The following is a 26,626-nucleotide window of genomic DNA, read 5'->3' on the forward strand; positions in this document are numbered from 1 at the left end:
TTTGAAAGCTAACGTATGTGGCGCTCTTTTGAAAGCTGTAATTCACCTTGTCCACGTCCTAATGAGATAACAACATGCTGGTTAAAATATGCATCATAAATATGATATAAAATAGTTGTGTGGTCTTCATTTGGTTTTTGACAAACTGGAGCTAGCAAGCCTTTTCAAGCTAGCATTGTTGGCGCCTCTTTTGAAAGCTATTTTTGCGCTCTTTTGAAAGCATTTAGCTAAACATTATTTCCATTAGAAATACAAAAACTCTACTTTTTCCCCCCCAAATCCTCTAGCATTATTACTCTATATCTGGTGTAATCAATATTAATCAAGAGTATTTATCTGTATTTTCACCACTCAAGACATGCCCGAGGCAAGAGTGACTGTATTCCAAGTTGAACAATGCACGGGAGGCCTGTGAATTTGGGCAGTGTGATTTGGAACTATTTAGTACGTAATAAGACTCTATTGAGCTCTTATAACCTTATTAAATAGCTAACATGGAAAGCATTTTTGAAAATTAAGTAACATGAAAAAATGAATGTGACATGTCTTTAAGGGTGATTGCAAACCCTTAAAAAGTCTTAAATTGTCTTTAATTTATTTTTGTTCATAAAATTGTCTAATACATCATGACAGTAGAATATATCATGGTGTATTTATCTGTGGTTACAATGCGTTTGTATTTGAATGGTAAAAGCCCGCAATGTGTCCTTTTCTTGGACCAGAATAAACATTTGGACAAATGTCAATGTTGTCGTTTTAGATAATTGTAAAAATGTCAAGTAGCTAAGAGTACAAATTGCCTGTGCTTACTTGTGTGGCAAACGGTCTTAAATGTTATTCTAAGAAGCATTTAAAATGTCTAAAAAGCCTTAAATTTAACTTGCTAATGCCTGCAGACATCCTACTTTAATATGTGGGGGGATCCTAACTTAAATGTAGTTCACTGCTTGAAAAAGACTCAACACTGTTATAATGTTCAAATCATTGGTCTATGGTTATTACTGTCCTGAAACTACAACAATGCAAGACAATGCATATTTTATTGACAAGCAGTTTTGGGTGTTTTAATTTAGTTCTTGTGCACTTCAATCTGTTGACATATCAAGAAATTGTAATGATGGTAATGCCATCATTTTATCAGAAAAATACTAGGGAGGATGTAGCAATATGTAGTCAATATGCTGCAGTTGATGTTTATGATGGTGGTGGAAGTGATTATGGTGATGAGGAGGTACTGCATATTATACTAGCACATATGCTTTGGGGGACCTGCTATGGACATTGCACTAGTGCAAGTCACCCATTTTATGTTGTTTTTATATCTAGTTTTGTATATTTGTCTCATCTTCTGTACCATAATTATGCGTGCTTCAGCACATATTGCCTACCTAGAAATGTAACTTGAACGTGCTCTCAATGGTATTCTATACAATGACAATAAAGGTTTTCTATTCTATTTGGGCTTGATATGTGTACAGTTTTTATTGCTGCACTGAGTATCTTTGAAAATAAATTTTGAAGATATGAATTACAGAAGCAATGGCATTTCATTGGTAGGATAGAATGGAGATCAAAATTACAACACCATGATATACCTTTTTTTAATACACAAAATCTAAATGGTCACTTACTTACTAAACCCTGACCATACAATCAGCAACGTTGTGGAAAGGTAAATAATGTAATGAAGTTTAAACAACGTGTCAGCGACGTAAATCTATAACGTTACGATGGATGACTGCCTGGCGATGTAATCACAACTTCGGGGTAAGGTTATTCTATTACATTGTCAAACGCAAAGTTGTAAGGACGTAACTGTTACGTATCCACAACGTTATTTTGCGACGTCGTAGCGACGGGGCACTGGACTTACGTTTTTACGTTAATACTACGTAAATTGATACGTAACGCGGACGTTACGAGACCAATAGAGGATGTTAATAGTACGTTGCCACAACCACATTTTGTTAGTAGGGTAGGGACCGGAGTTGTACGCCCATTTGCAGTAGACATTTACATTATCCATATCCCTTTCATTTCCCTTTTCCTTTATTTCCTGTTGCGGTCTGACATAGACCCAGTCATATCAGCCATGTCTAATGCATATTATGTAAGTTGAAATAAGTCTTATACAAATAATACTACTACAGTTCATAATCCATATCCACTACAACAGAAGCTACTCTTGTCAATGGAGGCCTGCTAAAACATTACTTTAACAACTCTTTACAAACCAGGAGATTAACAGGAGATTAATGGGTTTTTAAAACATTGAAATTGTTTAAGTTTAAAATTTATTAGACAAAAGAACTCCTATAAATCAGCATAATTTTAACAGCTAGAGGACAATCACCACACAAGTTTATATCCCTGTCTACAGATCCAACAACATAGCACTATTATATCAAGATCTGAACCTGAATCAATCAGCAACACTGTCTCATACTCCAAATACATCAATTTTCAAGTGAAAAGGGTGTTTTAAGGGTTTAGTTACTATTTAATGAGCATTTTATCAGTACCTCTCATTTTGTTTAAGCAAAAGAGTGAACATACATTTAAATAAAAAATAGTAAACACATGCTGTCCGTATACCGTTTTATATGTAAGTACTTGCACTCTGTCGAAAAAGGTCTTGGGGCATTCCTTAATCTTATAAACTGCTGTTAAATGTTAAAGCTGGAACAGGCAAGATTTAGAGATCTGACTAGTTTGCCGACCCCTTGAGTTGCTTAGTGGTAATATTTTTACAGCAACCGAGCCCCTGGGACAGGCACTTTTGGTCCAGGAGGGCCAGTGTGTATGCAGGTTTTTGTTTCCACCAATTACCTGGGCTAAATGAGCTAATTTGCTGTATATGCCAACACTTGTTCACTTGTAAATTAGATCACAGTAAAACCTTTCATATAGAGACATAAGAACTCTATAAGTCTTTGGTTGTCATTCATGCATTAAACAAGAAATGTAGCTAAAATGTCAGATGGCAAACAAACACATAAGGTCCTTGTTGCGCACCTCTGACCTAGTTACTTGCATCTACACACATGCATTCATTTACAAAGCTCAGTGAAGAAAAGAAAGCAAGACTGCTGAAAGAAGAGGACACTAAACATGTTCAAAGAATAGCTCAAGTCAAATAGCCATAATTTCTTATTGAATTTGGCAGACTTCCTGTGTGCCGTTAACTGATCCTTCCATTGTGGCGGATGATATTACCCAATGGCAGAAAATTGAAAGCAAGGTTTCTCAGGTTTCTAGTAAACCAATCTTCATGGAAATGGTGTCATTTTTTCTATAGATATTATGCTATACAATTAAAATGGTATGTTAAGGCAAAATCCTCAGAGTAGGAGCTTTAAAATTGAAGGAATAAGAGGCCAGATATGTGTCCAGTAAAATTTGCAGAAGTACAAAAAACAACAGTGGTTGCACTGGCTAAATAGCTTCAACAAGCCCACTGCATAGCTTCAGCAAACAATTATTTACCTGTGTTGAGGTGCACCGTGGAAGATCAACTCCATTGTGGTCAAACACGATCTCCTCACCCTTTTGTATATCCTTCATAGCAAATAAACACAGGTGAGGTGATCCATCAATTGTAATTTTTCTCATTTCTGAATTTGTTCTGGGTTCATTTATGAGTCGCCCTTGGGATTGGTCGTCAGTGGAGGCATCTGTCAGAGAATAAGTGTTACAAATACATTATAATTTGGCGTGCTTGCTGAACCAATGCAGGGCCTTTTTCCCCCTCTGGTTGTGAGAGGAGGCCATCAACAACAAAGATAAGGCTAGAACAATTGTAAAGAGAAATTTCTGATTTTCCTGCAGTTAAGATCATATGACAAGGTGAAGTTTAGTCTTGAAAATCAAGAGAAATAAACTGGTAGAAACCGGTAGCCTGCCAGGCTTTAATGGTGAGAAATATGGTTGCCTAGGCAAAAAAAAACACCCCACCTGTCTGGCCTAACACTTAGTTCACCCCTGCTTTAGGTTACTGCAAGCTTAAAGTGAACATTCAGTCTACCACTTTTGATAGATTTTTATGTAAATAAAATACAGAGTTGATTCATTACGTGATAGGGTAACTCACCAGTAATCATCTCCATCATACTTAAAAGTTAAAAAAGTAAGTGATGAAGTGATAGTGTTCTAAAGTTTTGTAATAGTTTCGTAGCTAGCAAAACAAAAACGACTTCATTTTGAAGATAAAAGTATTCAATTTGGTTGTTTTTTATTTATTTTATACAGTGTACAATCAGGGGCCCTAACAACTGTAATGTAATGACCCATAAATAAAATATAATGGATAAAGGCCAGGTGTGCAGATAGCCTCCAATAATGAAAATCAATTTATACTTCACACACAGAAAATACAATTGGCACATTTTGGGCACTTTCGGCATCCAAGTGGCCGCCTGGGTCGATCTCTACTAAAACGTCTATAAAATTGTTGGAATTCATTATATTCTCATCTACTTCAATATAGTTGTGGTCAAAGAGTTGGACAATGGATTCAAAAGCATGTAAATTGTTGAACCAATGGAGGCCATTTCCACACCTGGCCTTCAGCCATTATATTTTATTCATGGGTCATTTACATTACATTCATTAGAGCCCATGACTGTACACTCTATAAAATCAATTAAAAAATAATTGCATACTTTTATATCCAGAATGAAGTAGTTTTCTTGCTAGCAAAGCAACTATTACAAAACTTTAGAAAACCATCACTTCATCATCACTTACTTTTTTAACTTTAATATGGAGATGATTACTGGTGAGTTGCATTACTACGAGGGGGGAAATGGCCTTGAATTGGTTCAGCAAGCACATAAATTCTAGGTAAAAATGAAAATATGAATTTCCCCTTTATTTCATCTCAATGCAGACTGGAAAGGTAATAGTAACACAGTAAAAATGGACACCGGGTCTTTTTTTTTTCTTCTTACCCATCCATGCAAGCCAACTTCATACATATAGGCCTTACCGTCTTGGACCAATTTTTAATTTGGTTAGGTCTGCAATTTTAGGCAGCTGTTTTGTGGTAGGGGTTTAAGCGACTCCATTTTCAAATCTAATTACAGGGGCTTTCTCACAGTGCTTAATATTTTCTCCAGCTTATACTGTCCCTGTACGGACAATACACCTGATGGTATTGTATGCTGCTACTCGGTGGATTTACCACCGGGGAATATATATTCTAAAAAACACAAAAAATATACAAAGTCATAATGATGAAAAGATAAATAAATTCACCTTTTACATTGTTGATGAACGCTTTTGCAATGTCCTTATCCTTGGCTTTGAGTATAGATTTATTGGCCTTTGCAACTGGACTTGTCCTTGAGCTTCTTTGAATTTTCACTGTAAATACATGTTAATGATCAATATCTGACAAAGAATTACAATATAATATAATATATAATTTAACTTTGCCTCTGAATCAGGCCTGGACTGGCCATAAGGCCACCGTATCTCTAAATTTGCCAAGCTGCAGAGGCTACATGTGACTGTACTATCCCACACAGAAACCGGTCTGGAGAAAACTTGACAAACAGAGATCATTGTACCCTTCAAAACTCCTTTTACGATTAATTTCAAATTTTGTGCTGCACCAATCAATTTTAAACGCGCGTCTGTATCACACTCCAGTCAGAGCTAGGACTATTACACCCTGTACTCCCCACCCGAAAATGCAAACCAAGCAGCTTAAATTTTGTTAATAACCATAATTGATGTTTTTTCATTAGCATTAGTCACTGTATTAGGCTAATCTTAGCTATTCTAAAACGGGTTCATTCACAACTTCCTCGTGGAAGCCTGAGTGAAGACCATCTAAGCTACACACAACATTTAAGCTACACACAAACTGGTGTTTAAACTTGGTGTCATTTTTATCTGTTGTAATTAGATTCAGGTGACTGAACACAGCCAGGCTTGAATGCAGCCAGCCTTGTTGAATCTAAACCTCACTCATAGTGATCTTTACCCTCACAGTGAAGCAGTCACCAAACAGAGTTTCTAAAAACACACAATGCCATGATAAAAAGACATTTCAGAAGAGATGAGAAAAAAACTTGCTCATGCAATATGTGTAGGCTATGTCTAACATTTTTAATGTATCCATGGTTCGGAATTGAGCTTGTGTTGTCGAGTTTTGAGAGTCTGTCATCAAAGAAATTGATGAAGAGTGTTATGTTAGGCTATGTATTGTTTGAAGGGACACAGACAACCTGGTACGTAGTGTACTGTTCATTATCTAAATAAGAAAAATTAATAAATAAATTAAGAGTAAAATGTCATGCCAAATAGATCATTTAAAACTAGTTTACAGTTGAGGCCAAAAGTTTACATACACCTAGGCTAAATGTATTCAAACTCACAACTCTGCACATTTCATGTTACCATACATCTATTTGGTAAGTCTAGAGGTAATTTTAAAACAATTGATTAGAGACAGATTTATTTCAGCTTTAAAACACTATATCAGAATTCCAGTGGGTCAAAAGTTTACATACACCAAGTTGACTGTCTCTTTAAACAGTCTGGAAGATTCCAGAAATTGATGTTATGATTTTTAGAAGCTTCTGATTGGCCAATTGTCATAATCAGGAGTTAATTGTGATAGGTTCCCAGTTTTATTTAGTGTATATATAGGCTATATATATATATATATGTAGGGTATTGCGTTTCCGTTTCTGCCATTACTGTGTCTGTAGTTTGCATGCTGCTGTGTCTCGCCCCTCTGTAGTGTGTCTCAGAATAACACCTCTGGCGTCTGCAGCAAGGATGTCACATTCCTATGCTAAATGGCTGCGAGGGTTCCCAGGGAGGGACAAGACCATTTGTCTCCGGCCCGCCACTTAACTCAATCTTTTGATATGTATGACCGCAAACTGTATATCCAGACACCACACACTGTGATCGGCAGAGACGTGCATGGCGCACTGCCCGAAAGTTCTGAGTTTGTCTCTCCCTTGCGCATTGTAATGAACATCAAATTCTCTGAGGAGACGTCGTCAGTGTGTTCTTCATTGTCCTGAATTTGACTCCACGGAGAAGGGCAAAATAATCAGTTTTGGCGACCATGAAGGGACAGGAAATATCTTCCACTTGAATCAACGAGAATCAACAAGAGGGTGAGTATCTTTTCTTAAACAAAACCTACCACCCTCATTAGGCGTTGATTTTCCTTGGTGCAATTTGGGAGTGACTCCTGTTCTGTATTTTGTTTAGAAATAGTTACGTGGGCAGGACTTGGTTGTAACAACTGATGATGATTTTTGTCTTTTAATGTGGTTATGTTAAGGTCGTCTTTAATGTGGTAATGCTAGCAGTGTTAACAGAGGACACGGGAGTGTCAGTCTGTTTAGTAACGTCTGCGTGCTGGGTTAAGTCACGTCGGCGTTTCGGGTCACGTCGGACCCAGGACGAGGGAGCATCCGTTTCCTTAGTAACGTGCGTGTCGGGATTTGGCACAGATGTGCGTTTCGGGTCACGTCGGACCCACCGGACGAGGGAGCGTCCGTTTCCTTAGTAACGTGCGTGTCGGGATTTGGCACAGAAGTGCGTTTCGCGTCACGTTGGACCCACCAGACGAGGGAGCGTCCTTTTCCTTAGTAACATGCGTGTCGGGGTTTGGCACAGGTGCGTTTCGGGTCATGTCGGACCCACAGGACGGGGAAGCGTCCGTTTTTGTTGGACAGGTTTTGGTGTTGCTGCAATTTGGGGCATGCTGGTTGCTGGTAGAAAGTGTATTGGAGTAACACTGCGAGTTGTGAAAAAGTGAGCTGTGTGCCAAAGTGTGTGCAAGAACAGAACCTTGGTTGTTTGCCAATGCGAGTGAATGCAAGAGAGAAAGTGCTGTTTGCTTGTTCTGAGCTTAATTTGTTTCATGTGTCCAGAAACTTTAGGTGCATTAGTTGAAGTGCGTGAATGTCTGCAGAAAATGTAGTATTGTAGCATTAGGCCTATTTTGCTATGGGCTGAGCTCAATTTGTGTCGCGTTTGGAAATATTATGTGCGTGCGGTGAAGTGCATGAATGTCTGCAGAAAATGTTGTATTGTTGTGTTAGGCCTATGTGATTTAGTTGTTATATACTGTGTGCACAATATATCATATACAGAACACAATAGCCTATACATAATAGAATTATCGTAAATAGTATTATAAACTGATTGAGGTTCCGGTCTAATAGCCTAAGGAGTGCGGACACTATATGAGCCTGAAATAATGGAGTAAAAAAGAAGTAATGATAAAATAGCAGCACACACAGGAATGTCTCCTATATTCTGTGTAATATGATAAAGTACAAGACACATACTTTACTTGCCCTTAGCAACTCTCTTACACCCAGGGATGTAGCTACAGACAAGTATTTTACACCCATGTACTAGCTGTGTATTGTTAATTATGACTAATCTATAGATCTCTGAAGAGTTATCAATTGTGGGGACTAAAAATGGTGAAAGAAAGTGAAGAGGTTAGGAAGGCTGCTATGTGTTCTCTGCTAGGGAACAAGGTGAGAATGGGCCTTTAGAGATACGCTGCTGTATTTAGCTTATGGTAATTCAGGGAATGAATTGAGTAGAGACAGTGGTGATTTCCTGACTGTGGTAATTGATGGTAGTCTTCCCATTTTTAGAAACAAAGCTGGAGAAATTGGTTAAGCTTTGAGAGATTGTAGTGATCTATTGGGCATGGGCTGCATATATTTTACGAAATGGCATCATAAAATTTGAGGGAAAATTTAAACTAAAAATTACAGTGGAGGTTTCCAATTATTTAGTTAAAAGCACAACACATTTGGTGTAGTAAACACTGTAAAAAAAGTAAACTACACACTGAGCCATGTTGACTTCAAGCTGACTCTGAGGTAATGGATCGTTTTTACTTGTCAAAGTAGCATCTTGCATGAGACTTTTTTTGATACTGTGAATGTACCTGTGGGTGATCTGTGGGGTTACCGAGGGCAACCGAGGCCATATAAATATGCCAGAGATGGAGGAACTAGCATGTAGCATTGGAGGGTTCAAGTACATTTGAAAGATGGAAGTGAAAGACACATGTATTGAACAGAAGAGAAGGGTTTTCTCTGTGTGTTTGTAGGAATATTCACTAATATGTGCGCTTGTAAATTCCCACACTACGAACGATTCTAACCATTGCTTCTCAAAATTATAGGCTACCTCTCTGTGTCTGGTTGTGTTTGTTGGGTTCTTTGTTTGTATATGATGTAACCATGTCACATTTCCTAAGTTTTGTTTTCATTAGTTAGTGGTTTGCCCCTTTTTTGTAAAGCACATTTAATTTTCACCTGTTGAAGGAAATGTGCTATATAAATAAAGTTTGATTTGATGTCACATTTCCCAACAATTTTGTTTTTATCATATTTACAGAGATGCTGATCAGGAAACATGGCCTAGTTCACCACTAGCTAAGAGGCCACGCAAGCGTTGCAAGAGTACACCAGTCTCATCTCATCTTCCATGCGTATATTTTACTTCAATAAGTGTTCTAAAATCAAAAGATGTCTTTGTTTCTGTCTTCTAAATGGCTCACTGAGTCTTTGTCTTAGTGGTGGGGAGGCATGCAGCCAGGTGTGAATAGCCTACTTAGCTGGCAGGTCGTCCTACCCAATGCATATTCATTACAGAAAGGCCATTTGCCCTCCCATTTTCACCTGGTGTTGAAAAATAGTAGTCACAACACTAACTTTTAGCAATGTATTTTATATTTCTCATTGGATTTGCTAAAATATTTTGTCATCTTTTGATACCCAAGACCTTGATGAACACATTTCAGTGACCAAAAGTCTTAGTCACAATTGTTTAGTGTGTTTTATTACAACATTCCTGTGCATGTTCAAAACTACTGTTTACAGTTTGTGTGTTTTTAGAGCAGTTTACAATCCACACATGATTATGACCTACTTACTGCTGCCATATTAGTTTGTGCTGAAAACAAAGATATGAAACACTTTGGAATCACTGTATATAAAGTTGATGAAATTTACACAAATGTCAGAGCATCGCACAATCACCAGTGTGCCTCACTTTACCCTTAGACCCCAGAGGGTTAAAAGGCCACTGTGTTTTCCCTTTGATACCATGGCAAAATCCAAGCAACGCAGCCAAGACCTCAGAAAAAAAATTATGGACCTCCACAAGTCCAGTTCCTCCTTAGGAGCCATTTCCAAACAACTGAACGTACCATGAGCATCTGTACAAAAAATTGTATGCAAATATAGTCTTGGGACCACACAGACACTGCATCATTCAGGAAGGAGGAACAAATTAACGCCCAGGGATGAAAAAAACTTTTGTCCAAAAGGTTCAACTGAACCCCAAGACAATAACAAAGGAAATATGGCGCTTCTCCATTGACCAGCACGGCACGGTACAGGACAGCAAGCATTCGTATCCCACCCGTGTCGTGTTGCCTGTTGCGCTTCTCCATTACACAACAGACCTGTGAAGGTAGGAGGAGTCAAGGGAGTAAAGCGGAGTAAAGCATCCTAAATGTGTAATAATTAACTCTTGTATGTTTTCTTGTATGGGGATGGGATGATATGAAAACAGTTTTCACTGTCCACCACGTTTTGGCAATGTTCCAACACTCTCGTCATCACTGTTGCATGCATCACAAAACGCTAACATTACAGTGTGAAATATCCTCATTATAAAATACCACTAACCTATTTAAAGACACTCAATTTCAAAAATAACGTATAAACCGAAATATTTGAGCAGTAATACTTACGTAGCAATGCTGACATTTTATCTGTGTTCAGTAGATAGAGACAGAGACAATAAATCAATGACAGTTCTATCCATTTATGTTTTGCTCCAGAAAACGATGTCAAATAGGTCTATCAGCAAATATTTGGCTTAGCTATGCCCAGAAGTCCTCAATAATAATAGTATTTTCCAAGAAATTACGAAAAATTGTTGACAACATTTCGTTAGGTGCAGCGCCTTTTTCTGCTAAGACAGAGTGAATGCGATAAGAAAATATTCGGTTAAGCTGACCTATAAAACACTATTCCAAAAGCAAACTTAGCTATGTTATACATCGTTAGAAAGCTTATACTCTCACCTACTGAATAAATGAACTGTCAATCAAGCCAGACTGTACTAAAAAGGGTGACAACGCCATAAACAACATGTGTGGTATTATGCACAGCTATTTTGGAAGGTACCACAAATGCGCATATATTTCGCAAAGGGATTGTCCAAGACAATATATGACCACTCAGTCTTAAAAGGGACATCTCTACGCGTAAAACCAATGGTAAGGTTGTATATTTATTTAGTCCCAGATATTGACTGTAGAATTCGCTATTTAACGTTGCTCTCTCTTGGTCTAGTGGTATTTAAAAATGGCGGTTGGTGCCAGTGAACAAACATGAACATAGGATGACGTATTTGTGAAGATTCCCATTCACCAATCAACGGTCGCATATCATTGCACAGATAGTACCTTTGTACTTCAGGCAGGCTAACGGCATGGGTATTGCGCTCCACGGTGTGGCGGGAAAACAAGCGGAGCGTTCCGCCGAGTGAGCACGGTACAAAGATCTACATCCCCATGAAAGAATCTACTGCATGTGAAGCTTCACGAGGAAAAGCCTAATCAAAACCGTAAAAGTTTCATGATCTCGACAGACGCTTTTGTAGATGTTCGTAATGAACAAAAATTTAACTTCTTGACCATAATGATCAGCGCTATGTATGGAGAAAAAAGGGTGAAGCTTTTAATCCCAAAGAACACCATCCCAACGGTGAAGCATGGGGGTGGGAGTGTAATGTTGTGGGAGTGTTTTACTGGGAAAGGGACTGGTACACTTCAGAAAATAAATGGCATCATGAGGAAGGAGGATTATCTAGAAATACAGAAGAAAGACCTCAAGACATCAGCTAGAAAGTTCAAACTTGGTTGCAACTACGTCTTTCAGCAGGACAATGATCCTAAGCATACCTCCAAAGTAACTAAATGGCTTAAAGACAACAAAGTGAAAGTATTGGAGTGGCCATCACAAAGCCCTGGCCTGAATCCCACAGAAAATTTGTGGCCTGAACTGAAAAAGCATATTCCAAGCAAGGAAGCCCACAAACCTGACTGAGTTACACCAGTTCTGTCAGGAGGAATGGGCAAAAATTCCAGCAACATATTGTGAGACGCTTGTGGAAGGCTACCCCAAGCGTTTGATTCAAGTTAAGCAATTAAAAGGCAATGCCACCAAATACTAACAAAGTGTATGTAAACATTTGACCCACTGAAAATCTGATACAGTACATAAACGCTGAAATAAATCTGTCTCTTTGCTATTATTTTGAAATGACCTCTTATGGAAATAAAGAGGGGGCGACATAGCTCAGGAGGTAAGACCGATTGTCTGGCAGTCGGAGGGTTGCCGGTTCAAACCCCGCCCTGGGTGTGTCGAAGTGTCCTTGAGCAAGACACCTAACCCCTAACCCATAACTGCTCTGGCGAATGAGAGGCATCAACTGTAAAGCGCTTTGGATAAAAGCGATATATAAATGCAGTCCATTTACCATTTACCATTTAAAGTAGATACCCAAATTGACTTAACATAGGAAATGTATGGTAACATGAAATGTGTGCAGATATGAAAAATTGTGTATCTAGGTGTATGTAAACTTTTGGCCTCAACTGTATATCAGTATGGAAAGGGTTACAAAGCCATTTATAAGGCTCTGGAACTCAACCAAACCACAATAAAAGCCATTAACTCCAAATGGAGAACACTTGGAACAGCGGTGAATCTTCCCAAGAGTGAGAATTTCTCTAAGTGCGGAGCAATAACTCCAGGAACTCATAAAGGATCCCCGAAGAACATGAAAAGAACTGCAGGCCTTTCTATCCTCAGCTATGGTCAGAGTTCATGACACCAAAATAAGAAAGAGACTGGGAAAAAATGAGATTCATGTGAGAGTATCAAGGTGGAAACAACTACTAACCAAGAGAAACATCAATGCTCATCTCACATTTTCAAAAAAAGCACCTGGATGATCACCAAGCCTTTTGGGATAATGTTCTAGGGACAGATTAGTCAGAAGTGGAACTTTTTGGATGACACAGGTCACACTACGTCTGGCGTAAAGCAAACACTGCATCTCACAGAAAGAATAACAAACAAACAGTCAAATATGGTGGTGGTAATGTGGTAATGTCAGGATGCTTTTGTGGCCTCACGACTTGCCATTATTGAAGGAACCATGAATCCTGCTCTATACCAGAAATTTCTTAGGGAGAATGTCCAGACATCTGTCCATAAACTGAAGCTGAAGCATTACTGGGAGCAATTAGGCAGCAAGCAATGATCCAAAACAGAAAAGCAAATCCACATCTGAATGGTTGAAAAGAAACTAAATTAAAGTTTTGAAGTGGTCCAGTCAAAGTCATGGCTTGAACTTGAATAGAGATTCAGAGGACCTGAAACAAGCAGCAGTTTAGAGTGGGCTAAAATGTGTCAAAAGCGATGTGAAAGACTGAATTCAAATCAAAGGAAGCGTTTTTTGGTTTTGGTTATTTATGCTAAAGGTAGTGCAGCCAGTTATCAAGTTTAAAGGGGCAAATACTTTGGCACATGAGTGACATGGGTAATTGACAATTTTTTAAATTAAATAAATGAAATAATAATTTTTAAAAATGTGTCGTGTATACTCAGATTACCTTTGTCGAATATTACATTTTCTTTAAAGATGTGAAACCATTTACTGAGACTAATATGCAATAATGGAGGAAGTAGATATCTTGCTGCCGTCAACAAGGAGAGATGTCAACATCTTGAAAAAATAAAAATAAAAAAATGTCATGTCTATGGCCGGCCTGAGAATAATTCAGGCTGGGAGTCTCACTCAGCCACAGCCACCATGCCCATATAGTTATCCGTGCCGATTCCGACCAACATTCGGCACAGTTACCTGATTCAGCTCACTACACATGGGACACTTTTGGTTTCATGCTCAAGGCCCAAATCTGGCAAGCATGAATCAGGCCAATTCTAAATTCAATGAGGTATGTTGTGAAGATGTTTAAAATGAAACAATTAAAAACTGAAATTTTTAAATTAAAAGTTCAAAATTCAAATGAAAAGTTTTTCTAATTAAAAATTTCTGTTTGTATTTTTCTATTTTTTATCCATAAATAAGCAACCAGCTGGAAATAAAGGATCTTATAGCGTTAATGTAGCAAATTTTATTGTTTGAAATAATATTTGGAGTAAAACTGTAGCCTACAGCTAAGCAACAAGAGCTACTGTTAACCAAGCTTGCTAATTTACAACCCCAATTCCAAAAAAGTTGGGACAGAATGGAAAATGCTAATAAAGCAAAAAGGAGTAATAATGTAAATTCTATTCACCCTGTACTATATTGAAAACACTACAACAGAACATTATTTGATGTTTTACCTTGTGAATTTAATTGTTTTTTGAAAATATACACTCATTTCAAAGCTGAGGACTGTTTTTGGCCTTGCCCTTTACGCACTGAGATTTGACCGGCTTGACGCCTCTGTTGGCAAATTGGCGAGCCTCGACCCATTCTTGCTCATGAAGGACTAGGCCTTTCTTGGAGGATCCTTATATACTATAACATGATTGCCTCACCTGTATCACATCACTGTGATATTTCAACTTGTCACATTGTTATTAGCCCTAAATGGCCCTTGTCCAAACTTTTTTGGAACGTGTTGCAGGCATAAATTTCATAATAAACATATATCTTCAAAAAAACAATGAAGTTAATTAGGTAAAACATGAAATACCTTGTCTTTATACTGTTTTTGTTTGAATATAAGTCAAAGTAAATTTACAGATTACTGCTTTCTGTTTTTATTTGCATTTCAGTTATCGTCCCAACTTTTTTGGAATTGGGGTTGTACTTTTCTATGGTCAATATATGCATAATTTACATTTCAAATAAACCTGGCTATAAGAGGATAGAGTGGCTATAAGGACCACTAAGTGGCTATAAAAGTGGCTAAAAGGACAGCTAAGCAAATATTTCAATACAATATTCAAGTGTCATTTATTTACGTGACGTTAGCTGGAGTGCTACCAATATTTCCTAATACCTCTTGGCATCAGGCGTGCGAGCACTCTGCTATTAAGTTATTTCTAACAGTAATTTATTTTGGTTGACCTGAGGTAAGGGAAACTCTAGAACTAGGTAGCTTGTTAATTTTGATGACATATATCTATGTGGTGTTGACTGTGGTAGGCTGTTATCAAAACTTTGTAGGCAATAGTTTGATAAAACATTATAGCTTTACCAAAATGGCAAACATTAGACGTTAGCTAACTGTCAGTTGTGTCATGCGCATTACAGTTCTCCGCAAGAGCCAAAACATTGATCAAAATCATCCACCTTGTGTTTGAGCTGTTCCAGATCCTCAACACACCTTGTCACTGTTCGTACTGAAAGACAGGATCTTGTTTCAAATGTCTCCTTGTCAGAACAGACTATTGCCGTGGAGTCCACCAAGGATTAACTCCGCCATAGCCGGTCGCAAACCCGGATGAGAAAGGAGGAGGGTTGGGCGTAGGGTTAGCACCCCTGCCCCGTAAAAACCCCACTTGCTACAGAAACGCAGACAAGGGAACAAAAAGAGAACTTAGTCCTGGGAGAGAAAAGTTCTTCAGCTCAAAGAGTTATGACATCATGTGGTGAAAGCCAGGAGTCCCTGGAAGCCTCAGGACCGACCATCCTTCTTTCAACCAGGAACAACATCACTATCGGAATGTGGAACGTTCTAACCCTAACCATGTAACCAAGCAGGGAAAACCACCCAAATAGCAGCAGAAATGAAAAATTACAACCTTGGAGGTTGGAGAAGATAACATCGGATACAAAGAGGTGATGGGAACACACGGACTTGGAGAAATGAGTGAGAATGGAGAGAAGTTCATAGATATTTGTGCATTGAACAAGTTTGTCATCGGAGGCAGCATCTTCCCCCACAAGAAGATCCACAAAGCAACATGGGTATCACCAGACCATATTACAGAGAATCAAATAGATCACATCTGTATAAGCAAGAAGTTCAGAAGATCACTACAGGATGTGACAGTAAAAAGGGGAGCAGATGTAGCATCAGACCACCACTTGCTAACTGCTAGACTGAAGCTTAAGTTAAAGAAGAACAGGACAGAGGAAACGAGAAATAGACAAAAATACAACGTGAGTCTGTTGACGGACGCAGAAATTCGAGAAGAGTAAGATTGAAACTCTCCAACAAATTTGTTCTCCAGGATTTGTTTGAGGACGAGACCAACATTGACAGCCAGTGGCAAATATTAAAGATACAATGACATCAACATGTCAAGAAGTTGTTGGCTACAGGAAATTTCAACAAAAGGAATGGATATCTGCTGAAACTCTACAAAAGATCAAAGTAAGGAAAGAGAAGAAAGCAGCAGTGGCAAACAGCCGGACAAGAGCAACAAAAGCAAAGGCACAAGAAGAGTCTACTGATGCTATCAGAGAAGTGAGGAAGAGTATCAAGGCGGACAAGCTGAAATACATCGACAGCCTAGCAGAAGAAGCGCAGGACGCAGCAGGCAATGGAAACATAAAGCAGTTGTATGATACCACCAGAAAGATTTCAGGCAAGTATAGCAAGCCACAAAGACTAGTGAAAGATAAAGAAGGTAACCCCATTATGACCAAAGAAGGTCAACTCAATAGATGGGCGGAACACTTTGAGGAACTGCTTAACAGACCCCCACCACCAAATCCCCCAGATATCCAACCAGCAGAAACCGATCTCCCCATCAGCTGTGACATACCCAGTAGGGAGGAGATCAGAAAGGCTGTACAGAAACTAAAGAACGGCAAGGCAGCAGGACCAGATAACATCCCGGCAGAAGCATTAAAGGCAGATTTGGATACCACTGTGGGGCTGTTGTATCCACTCTTCAGAAAGATCTGGGAAGAAGAAGAAATACCATCAAACTGGAAAGCTTTATCAACAAGCTCCCTAAGAAAGGAGACCTGGGCAACTGTTCCAACTATAGAGGGTTTACCCTACTCTCTGTGCCAGGGAATGTGTTAAATAGAGTCAACCTTGATAGAATGAAGGATGCAGTTGACTAATAGCTAAGAGACTAACAAGCAGGATTCAGGAAGAATCGATCTTGTGTCGACCAGATTGCCACTCTTCGCATTTTCATCGAGCAATCATTAGAGTGGACTTCCTCACTGTATGTCAACTTTGTCGACCATGAAAAAGCGTTCGACAGTGTGAACAGGGAGACCCTCTGGAAGCTTTTGAGACATTATGGAGTGCCCACTAAGCTGGTGAACCTTATCAAGAATAGCTATGCTGGAATGACCTGTAGAGTGATACATGAAGGACAGGTTACCAACCAGTTCGGGATCAAGACCAGGGACAGACAGGGTTGTCTATTATCGCCATTCTTGTTTCTACTAGCCATCGACTGGGTAATGAGAACAACTGAACAAAGAAAGAATGGAATCCAGTGGACTTTGTGAACACAGCTGGATGATCTAGACTTTGCAGACGACATAGCACTACTGTCAGCCACAGCCACCATCAGATGCAGGATAAGACCACAACACTTGCAGCTACCTCCTCACAAGTAGGACTTAACATCCATAAGGGAAAGACGAAGATCATGAGGATGAATGCAACCAGTGTTGAACCAATCACACTTGAAGGCAGCAGGCTCGAAGAAGTAGAGTCCTTCACCTACTTGGGAAGTATCATTGACAAACAGGGAGGTACAGATGCAGATGTCAAAGCAAGAATAGGCAAGGCAAAGACAGCCTTTTTACAGCTCAAGAACATCTGATGCTCTAGAGTGTTACAGCAACAAACAAAAATAAAAATCTTCAACTCAGTAAAATCAGTGCTGCTTTATGGCGCCGAGACCTGTAGAATGACAAAGACCACAATCAATAAAGTGCAAACCTTTATCAACAACTGCCTAAGAAGAATTCTTAATATCCACTGGCCAGACAAGATCAGTAATATGGATCTGTGAACGAGGACACAACAACTACCAGCAGCAGACGAAATTGGAAGAAGATAAAGATGGATCGGGCACACACTACGAAAACCAGTGTCAAATACCACCAGACAAGCTTTGACATGGAACTCTCAAGGGAAGAGGAAAAGAGGCCAGCCAAAGAACACCTGGCGACGGCATCTCCAGGCAGAAATCAAGAGACTGGGATTCACCTGGTATCAGATAGAAAAGATAGCTAAGGACCGAGAACTCTGGAGGTCCCTTGTCGACGGCCTATACCCCAGTAGGGGTGTCAGGCATAAGCCACCAAGGATTCCTTGATGAATTCTCCCTTTGAGAATGGTTTGCTGTTTTTGCAATTTTGTGAGCCAGCAACTGGTTTTGATAAGTCCATCACTTGTTGCGTAAACCTTGGTAAAAACTAATTTGCAAGAAATTCTTGGGTTGCCTTCATTTTCTTATATTGCGACACCTTCACAAACATTTTTGCAAGTTTAGTCTCAAAATGACGATTCAAGTTGTAATCTTTTAATACAGGGAAATGCTCTTTGCAAACTAAATACATCCTGCATCCATTAAATACCCTGGATTCGCTGGTTTTGACACCAATCTCTCATTTTACCACACATTTCTCCCCCCCCCCCCCCCACAAAGTGCAGTAAAGAATTCTTTTCGCTGGGTCTCATGAGCCAAACAGAACCAGCCAACTAGGTTGGACCTGACCACGCTTTGCCCAGGACTGGTTAGTAGCGTGCAAACACTCCATGTTGGTACTAACACTTTGTGGCTCTTAACTAAGCAGGCTCACGTTCAGCTAATCAAAAAATATCAGAGTCCTAGCTACCTTCCTGAGTTGAGAAATTAAATCAGCATTGCACACTAACCATATTACTAGCTAGTCATAGCAACCTTCTGTGGGTCTTAGCTATACAGACATAACTACTGGTTATTAAAAATAGTCTAAGCCAAGTCTGTAAAAGACAGATAAGAGTCCTAGCTACCTTAGTACAGAACTTTCACACTGAACCATATCACTAGCTGGTGAGACTACTACTAATACTACAAAGTATGACTAGTTGGTGATACACTACTAATAAATTCACATGCTTGATGCCATTCCTTATCTCAGTTAACGTAGCTACTGTTTCTGCCCCTTATTTTGCCAGGCATGACAAGCATTACTAGAACTATCCAAGAAAACTGACAAGAGACTTTATTAGTTTTAGTATGTAAAACGGAAGGTGAATACCTGCAAAAGTGTGAGATTTGGCACAAGTGTGCATGGACCTGCAGTGGCACTTTCCACCCACAGGGGCACTAATCCTGAACAAATGATAAAATCAGCAAAAATAATCATGGTTTGCAAGGTCTGTTTAAAAACGAGGAAGGGTGGTTATCAGCTTTAATAAGAAATGCTGCTCTGAAATATTCTATATCAGTGCGTGGGGCACTTAAAATGTCCTTATTAACCACATGTCCCCATAATGCTGATGAGTGGAGACACAGCAACAATGTGCACCCATAATCCATGTATACAAACACACACACATCTAACTCGGCTACTGAAAGTTAAAGCAGCTTTAAACTGATTCAGTTAATAAATGGTGCATGAGCATTAGCTCTATGCTACTGCCGGTTTCAGAAGTGTTAGTCTGGTTTAGCTAACACACAGAGGGATAGCATTGGCCCCATGCTACTATGCTACAGATCACAGTAGCACCCTATGAGAAGTCCCGCAGGGCTTTGGTGTGCAGAAGTAGCATCCCTCACCACTGTGGGCATGGAGTATGTGTCTGCAAAGGCAGGTCCAGGCCTTGAAGCTCATGCTGCAGCTGCCACATCGGTACAGGAACCTAGCAGAGTCAGCCAATGCCACGTGCTGATCCACTGTCATGTTCTGATCAAAGTGCTTCCCACACAACAGGGCCCTTCTTCTCCCTGAGAGATAAAGCAAAGTGCTACTTCATTTTAAACAAAAGCATGTCCCGATACAACCCATGTAATTGACCGTGCATGGCAGTAAAACACCCAGCTAGCCAGCCCGATAAGCTCAGCCTAGTCAGTGACATAAGCCCACGAGTGTCTGTGACTTTGTTTTAGCGATGCACATTAGATGAATATTAATACTAGAGGTTCACCGATAAATAGGCATGGCCAATCGTTTTGGTTGACTCCAATCTTAGCATGCAATAGGTGAGTATGGACATCGCTTATATTAATTTCTTGCACAAGTATTCTGGTGTTGAAATACAGCTCCCTCATGCTGTGTGACTCTGGAGCGTCATCTCAGACATCTGAAAGTATTGGCGTGGAGAAGACCTTGGTCAAATATGTTTTTGTATTGGATTCAAATACTTTTTACGCTTTACTGATGTATTGGAGTCTGGTGTATTGGAACCAATGAAATACCCTCAAAAAGTGCAAACCACACCTTCTGGTCATATTGGCAGGCTCAATTATACCAGACAAGATCAACAGAGCACAGAAAAGTATTTGAATCCAAAACAAATACGTATTTGATCCAGGTCTGGTGTGGAAACAGTACAGTATCCTATATAATAAACTGCTTTAACTGTGATCATATAATCAATAAATGTATCAATAATATGTTATTGCTATTCAAGCAATTGCACAATGATAATTTTAGCCCACAAGCTATGCTTGAAGAAGTCCCTGGCATGTATCCCTCCAAGGGCTGAAACAAGCCCCATCCTTGTAAATCGCCACACAAAGCCTACCTGTGTTTGGCCATTTCTGTCTCGTACGCACGTGGTTTCGTAGGCATCGCTGGACCCAAGAGCGCCAACTTTGCTTGTCTGCAGAAAAAAAGAAGAGGAAAACTAAATGGAAAATTCAGCCATTTCTCAGTCCACCAGCAGAGGGCACTGTGTGTACCATGCAGTTCTCTTCCAGTATTCAGTTTTTATTCTTTTTAGGGGTCCAAGCAGCGAATCTGGTGGAACCCTATTGTATCTGTTAGGATTATTATTATTATTATTATTAGGGGTCCAAGCAGCAAAGCTGGTAGAACCCTATTGTATTTGTTAGGATTATTAGGAGTCCAAGCAGCGAAGCTGGTGGAACCCTATTGTATCTGTTCGGATTATTAGGGGCCAAGCACCGAAGGTGCAGGGCACCTATTGTAATCGTTAGTATTATTATTATTTCTGCAATGCGAGTCTATGGCAGCCCATAGAACCAATTGGTGGTATTTTATGAAATTTGGCACATTGATCAAAGATAGGCCAATGTATCCAGGCATCGAATTTGGGGTCAATCCATCCAACTCTGTAGCGCCACCAACAGGCCAAACTTCAAGATACATTTTTGCTTATAACTTTTGAACCGTTTGTTCCTAGAGTTGTGGGGATTGTTTCCCCTGAATCCTTGGGTCATGCCGAGTCCAATGAGTTAAAACGCGTCATGACAGATTTTCCGCCATTTTGAATTATTCGAAAAACCTACTTTTGCGAACTAGTCCTAGGGCGTTGATCCGATCACCACCAAATTCGGTACGTATGATTTACAGATGGTGCTGACCAAAAGTTATTCACAGAATTCGGCAAAATCTATTTATATGGCCACAATGAGCCAATGAATATTGAGAAGGGCGTGGCTTGTAACATGAAGGTGTGTAAATTCTGAACGGTTTCACCTAACAGCATGAAACTTGGTAGGCCCATCAGCAGACATAAGTGGAGGCTAACCCTCCATTTTCGGCCCGATCAAGCAATGTGGTGGGGCTAGAGAGCTTATTTTCTGTTTAGGCATAATCGCTGTGCCAATGTTTTCGAAACTCGGTACACATGTATTGGGGCACTCTATATGAACAGGGAGGAAATATGACGCCGATTGGCCAAGAGGTGGCGCTGTCATGAGCAAAAAGGTGTTTTTCTTAGATAATTTTGCATGAAGCATATCTCCGTCCCCATTTGAGCTACAGTCATGAAATTTTGCACATATGTGCAACTCGTCAAGGGTAACAAGTTTCCAATAAGGACCCAAAAGCCCCGCCCATTGGATCGTCCGCAAATTAGACATTTTTTGTCCTAGAGCTGTGATCTTCCACAAATTAAACTTTTTTGACAAATGCTTCAATTGCTTTCTGCCATGGAAGTCTATGGCGGCCCCTATAACCGACTGGTCGGCTTTTACAAAACTTTGCAGAATGGTAGAGGGTTATGCCGTTCTCCCTGCGATGGACTGGTGTCTTGTACAGGGGTTGTTCTGGTTGCTTGTCCTCTTGGAGCCCCTGTAGTGCTTGGCCCCTTCATTGCTGCTCGCAGCTATATTTATTATTATTATTATTATTATTATTATTTTTCTCCGCTAAAAGTGTCTGAGGCTCAGCAACCATAAGTCCTAGAGCAACCATATTTGGTAGGTGGGTTCCTATGGCCCCCCACTACTCAGTCACTACAAATCACCTATGCATATATTGTTTCCCCGCCATTTGGACTTTTTTATTAGTTGGGGTGCGGAAGAGCTGGAGCTCCAAATCTAAGTGTTACGACATCTAGTAAACTTCTTTACGGCAAGCGACATCCATGGCGACGCAAGTAATCCGACACCGTAGGGTCTAGTTTTTATCAGTGAGGGGAGGGTCTGACCGTCGGGGAAGCAATGGAAGACAGTGCCACCCAGAGTGCATGCTAGGATACCAAAAGTTTGTTAGTAAAAGCTTTTTGAGAGGATGAATAATTACTTTTCTTTGGCATGGATCCATTTGAAGACAGTATCGGGTGAGTTCGTTTAGTCTTTGAATCTGTCATTATGCTGAGAAATAGCTAAACCATTTTATTAATAGGTTCTGAGTTTCTGTGCACACGCGCGAAAACACGCTGGTATAATAAAACAATGACGGTAATACATATATAGTCCGCTTCGTTCCGTTGCTACCATAACATAACAGACTATCTTCTGTCTACAGCTGCAGTTTCTCGCTGCAATTTCTAATATTGAATATAAACAAAAGACGCAATGTATGCTGTACTCTGCCAATGTCTAAATAAATAATACGCTACGGTAAAGCTTTGAGAGGATGAATCATTACTTTTCTTTGGCATGGATCCATTTAAAGACAATATCGGGTGAGTTCGTTTACTCTTTAAATCCGTCATTATGCTGAGAGAAATCGTATTCTCAATTTAATCTCTAAATTGACTGTAAGGTTAGGGTTGTAACTAGTTAGCTGTTTCGTAGGTGACTTGGTTAATGCACTCGTCTTAACTATTGCTTGTATTTTTGCATAGACTGCGTTGTTGCTGTTCTTGTTTGTGTTAGTGTTAATCAGTTTAACCTACAGGGTCCAAGTTGAACTATGCGGTTGTTCCCTGCACTTGGAACGGTAGGCTACTGCCCTCTAGGGTTTTCGACACACTTGTTCCTGGTTATGGTTATACACTTTGTTGTACGTCGCTCTGGATAAGAGCGTCTGCCAAATGCCTGTAATGTAATGTGATATTCCGTAGCAACAAGATAAACCAGACATTAGCCCTAAAATATGCCAATACAGCAGTGAAAACGCTGCTCACTGAATAACGAAATAAAGGAGACAACGTTTTTTTTTAATTATACCATGTCATTATACAGTCAATATCTGGGACTACACATTTAATAAATATACAATCTTACCATCGGGTTTACGCGTAGAGATGTCCCTTTTGCGAATGAGTGGTCATATATTGTCTTGGACAACCCGTTTGCGAAATATACGCACATCTGTGACGCCTGGGTTGGCTATCTTCAATAATAGCTGTGCGTAATACCACACCTGTTGCTTACGGCGTTGTTGCCCTTTTTAGTGCAATTTGGCTTGATTGACAATTCATTTATTCCGTAGGTGAGAGTATAAGCTTTCTAACGATGTATAACATGTCTGATTCTGCTTTTGGAATAGCGTTTCATAGGTCAGCGTAACCAAAACTTTTCCCATCTGCCAATGTCTAAATAAATAAAACGGTAGGCTGCTCTGCGCGTAGGTCGCGACTTGATATCTCGTCTTTTGTTTCGTTTTTTCTCAATGTCGTATTCATTATTTGAAATGTGTATTTAGTGTGGTTGCCTTAGGCAATCACACTACTATTATCCCACATATTATTAGTGTGGTTGCCTTAGGCAAACACACTACTATTATCTCACATATTATTAGTGTGGTTGCCTTAGGCAAACACACTATTATTATTGCACATATTATTTATTAGAGTGGTTGCTTTAAGGCAACCACACTACTATTATCTCACATATTATTATTAGTGTGGTTGCCTTAGGCAAACACACTATTATTATCTCACATATTATTATTAGTGTGGTTGCCTTAGGCAAACACACTATTATCATTGCACATATTCTTTATTAGTGTGGTTGCCTCAGGCAACTACACTATTATTATCGCACATATTTATTAGTGTGGTTGCCTCAGGCAACTACACTATTATTATCGCACATATTATTATTTTTCTTTCTTTCCACCCATTTTTTGGACCGCTACTCCTCCCAGAGTTTTCACACCACATACACGTGCCATATGTCAAAATGACCGGCTTCTTTGGGAATCGTGTGCTATTACTTCGCTGCACGGTTTTTGAGAAATATTCATTTTTATGCCCAATTTTTCCCCATAGAGATGAATGGAGAAGGTGACGTCATTCATATGCGAACGGTGAAGTTACAGCATTACAACCAACAATATACGTGCTGTTATAACTGGTTAGAAAGCTTATGCTCTCAGCTACTGAATAAACGAATTTTCAAACAAGCCAGACTTTGCGTATTTGCATGCTAGTGCTAACAAAGAGCGAATACGTTCTATGACATGATGACATAGCTTTCGGTTGACCTAAAAAAACGATATTAAAAAAACAAAAATAGACGTGCTGTTATACCTGGTTAGAAAGCTTATGCTCTCAGCTACTGAATAAACGAATTCTCAAACAAGCCAGACTGTACTGAAAACTGGAACAACGCCGTCAACAGCACGTGTGCAGCAGCTTCAGGTCCGGTCTAACTCCAGAAATTTGGGTCAGCTAACACGTAGTAGGCTATCCTGTGTCTATGAGTTCGTATCTAAGGTAACAGATTAAACTCGGAATTGCAGCACAGTTAAATGTTTTTATTTGAATGGTAAAAATGAGCTGAACTTAACGTAAAACCATAAATCAATCACATTAATCTCCCTAGCCCTGTCTTGCTTTTTAAAATGGAGCGGTTGTGCAGTGCAGATATAACGTTTTTCCAAGACCCTCTGAAGTGGCCAGCTAGCTTTATGATTCGCCGTCACTCGTCACAGCATACCGTGAGTAAATCGCTGATCTCAAGTATTGATGAAGGGTTAATTTAGCTCTGAATATGTGTGTTGCAAATGAACTCGTTGCCGTGATGTTATAGCATGTATAGCATACTCTGTCTCTGCTTATACTACAGAAACTGTTCACTCCGTTGAGCACAAAGTTGACTGCGTTGGCGGCAACCACACTTCACAATTTCTGCAGGAATTGTCTAGTTGCACATATTATTATTCATATATTTTATTCTTTCCACCCATTTTTTGGACCGCTACTCCTCCCAGAGTTTTCACACCACATACACGTGCCATATGTCAAAATGACCGGCTTCATTGGGAATCGTGTGCTATTACTTTGTGGAAAGTTTCGCTGCACGGTTTTTGAGAAATATTAATTTTTATGCCCAATTTTTCCCCAAAGAGATGAATGGAGAAGGTGACGTCATTCATATGCGAACGGTGAAGTTACAGCATTGGTCGGCTTTGCACACGTGATGCGGTCAGCTCTACGGTCTCAGCAGGCAGGATAGGAAATAGCTGATTGCGGAAGTGAAAGAACGATATTCAAAATGAAAAATTACAAATGAAAACGCTGTCAGCTAGGTATATCAACAAACATATGGCTTAGGCATAACCAGAAGTCCTCAATAATAATAGTATTTCACGAGACATTAGGCTAATTCGTTGACGACGTTTCGTCACATGTAGCGTCTTAGAATGCTAGTGCTAACAAACAGTGAGTGGCTTTAATGCGATAATGAGAGCACTTTCGGTTGACCTAAAGAAACGATATTAAAAAAACAAAAATAGACGTGCTATTATACCTGGTTAGAAAGCTTATGCTTTCAGCTACTGAATAAACGAATTTTCAAACAAGCCAGACTTTCCGTCTTTGCATGCTAGTGCTAACAAAGAGCGAATACATTCTATGACATGATGACATAGCTTTCGGTTGACCTAAAAAAACGATATTAAAAAAACAAAAATAGACGTGCTATTATACCTGGTTAGAAAGCTTATGCTTTCAGCTACTGAATAAACGAATTTTCAAACAAGCCAGACTTTCCGTCTTTGCATGCTAGTGCTAACAAAGAGCGAATACGTTCTATGACATGATGACATAGCTTTCGGTTGACCTAAAAAAACGATATTAAAAAAACAAAAATAGACGTGCTGTTATATCTGGTTAGAAAGCTTATGTTCTCAGCTACTGAATAAACGAATTTTCAAACAAGCCAGACTTTGCGTATTTGCATGCTAGTGCTAACAAAAAGCGAATACGTTCTATGACATGATGACATAGCTTTCGGTTGACATAAAAAAA

General features: G+C 39.5%; 1 protein-coding gene across 7 annotated transcripts in view; it reads right to left on the reverse strand.

Moving 5' to 3' along the window:
* LOC135233747 (uncharacterized) overlaps positions 1-26,626 on the reverse strand; it is a 789,909-nt gene that overhangs the window by 7,029 nt on the left and 756,254 nt on the right. For all 7 annotated transcript variants that reach the window (XM_064297600.1, XM_064297597.1, XM_064297596.1 and 4 more), the window contains 4 exons: positions 20,759-20,836; positions 19,791-19,958; positions 5,257-5,364; positions 3,487-3,674 (listed from right to left, as the gene is read on the reverse strand). In XM_064297600.1, the coding sequence (XP_064153670.1) occupies positions 3,487-3,674; positions 5,257-5,364; positions 19,791-19,958; positions 20,759-20,836 (542 nt within the window). The remainder of the gene's footprint in view (positions 1-3,486; positions 3,675-5,256; positions 5,365-19,790; positions 19,959-20,758; positions 20,837-26,626) is intronic.

The sequence above is a fragment of the Anguilla rostrata genome, chromosome 10 (assembly GCF_018555375.3).
Source record: "Anguilla rostrata isolate EN2019 chromosome 10, ASM1855537v3, whole genome shotgun sequence".
In the NCBI taxonomy this organism is placed as follows: Eukaryota; Metazoa; Chordata; class Actinopteri; order Anguilliformes; family Anguillidae; genus Anguilla; species Anguilla rostrata.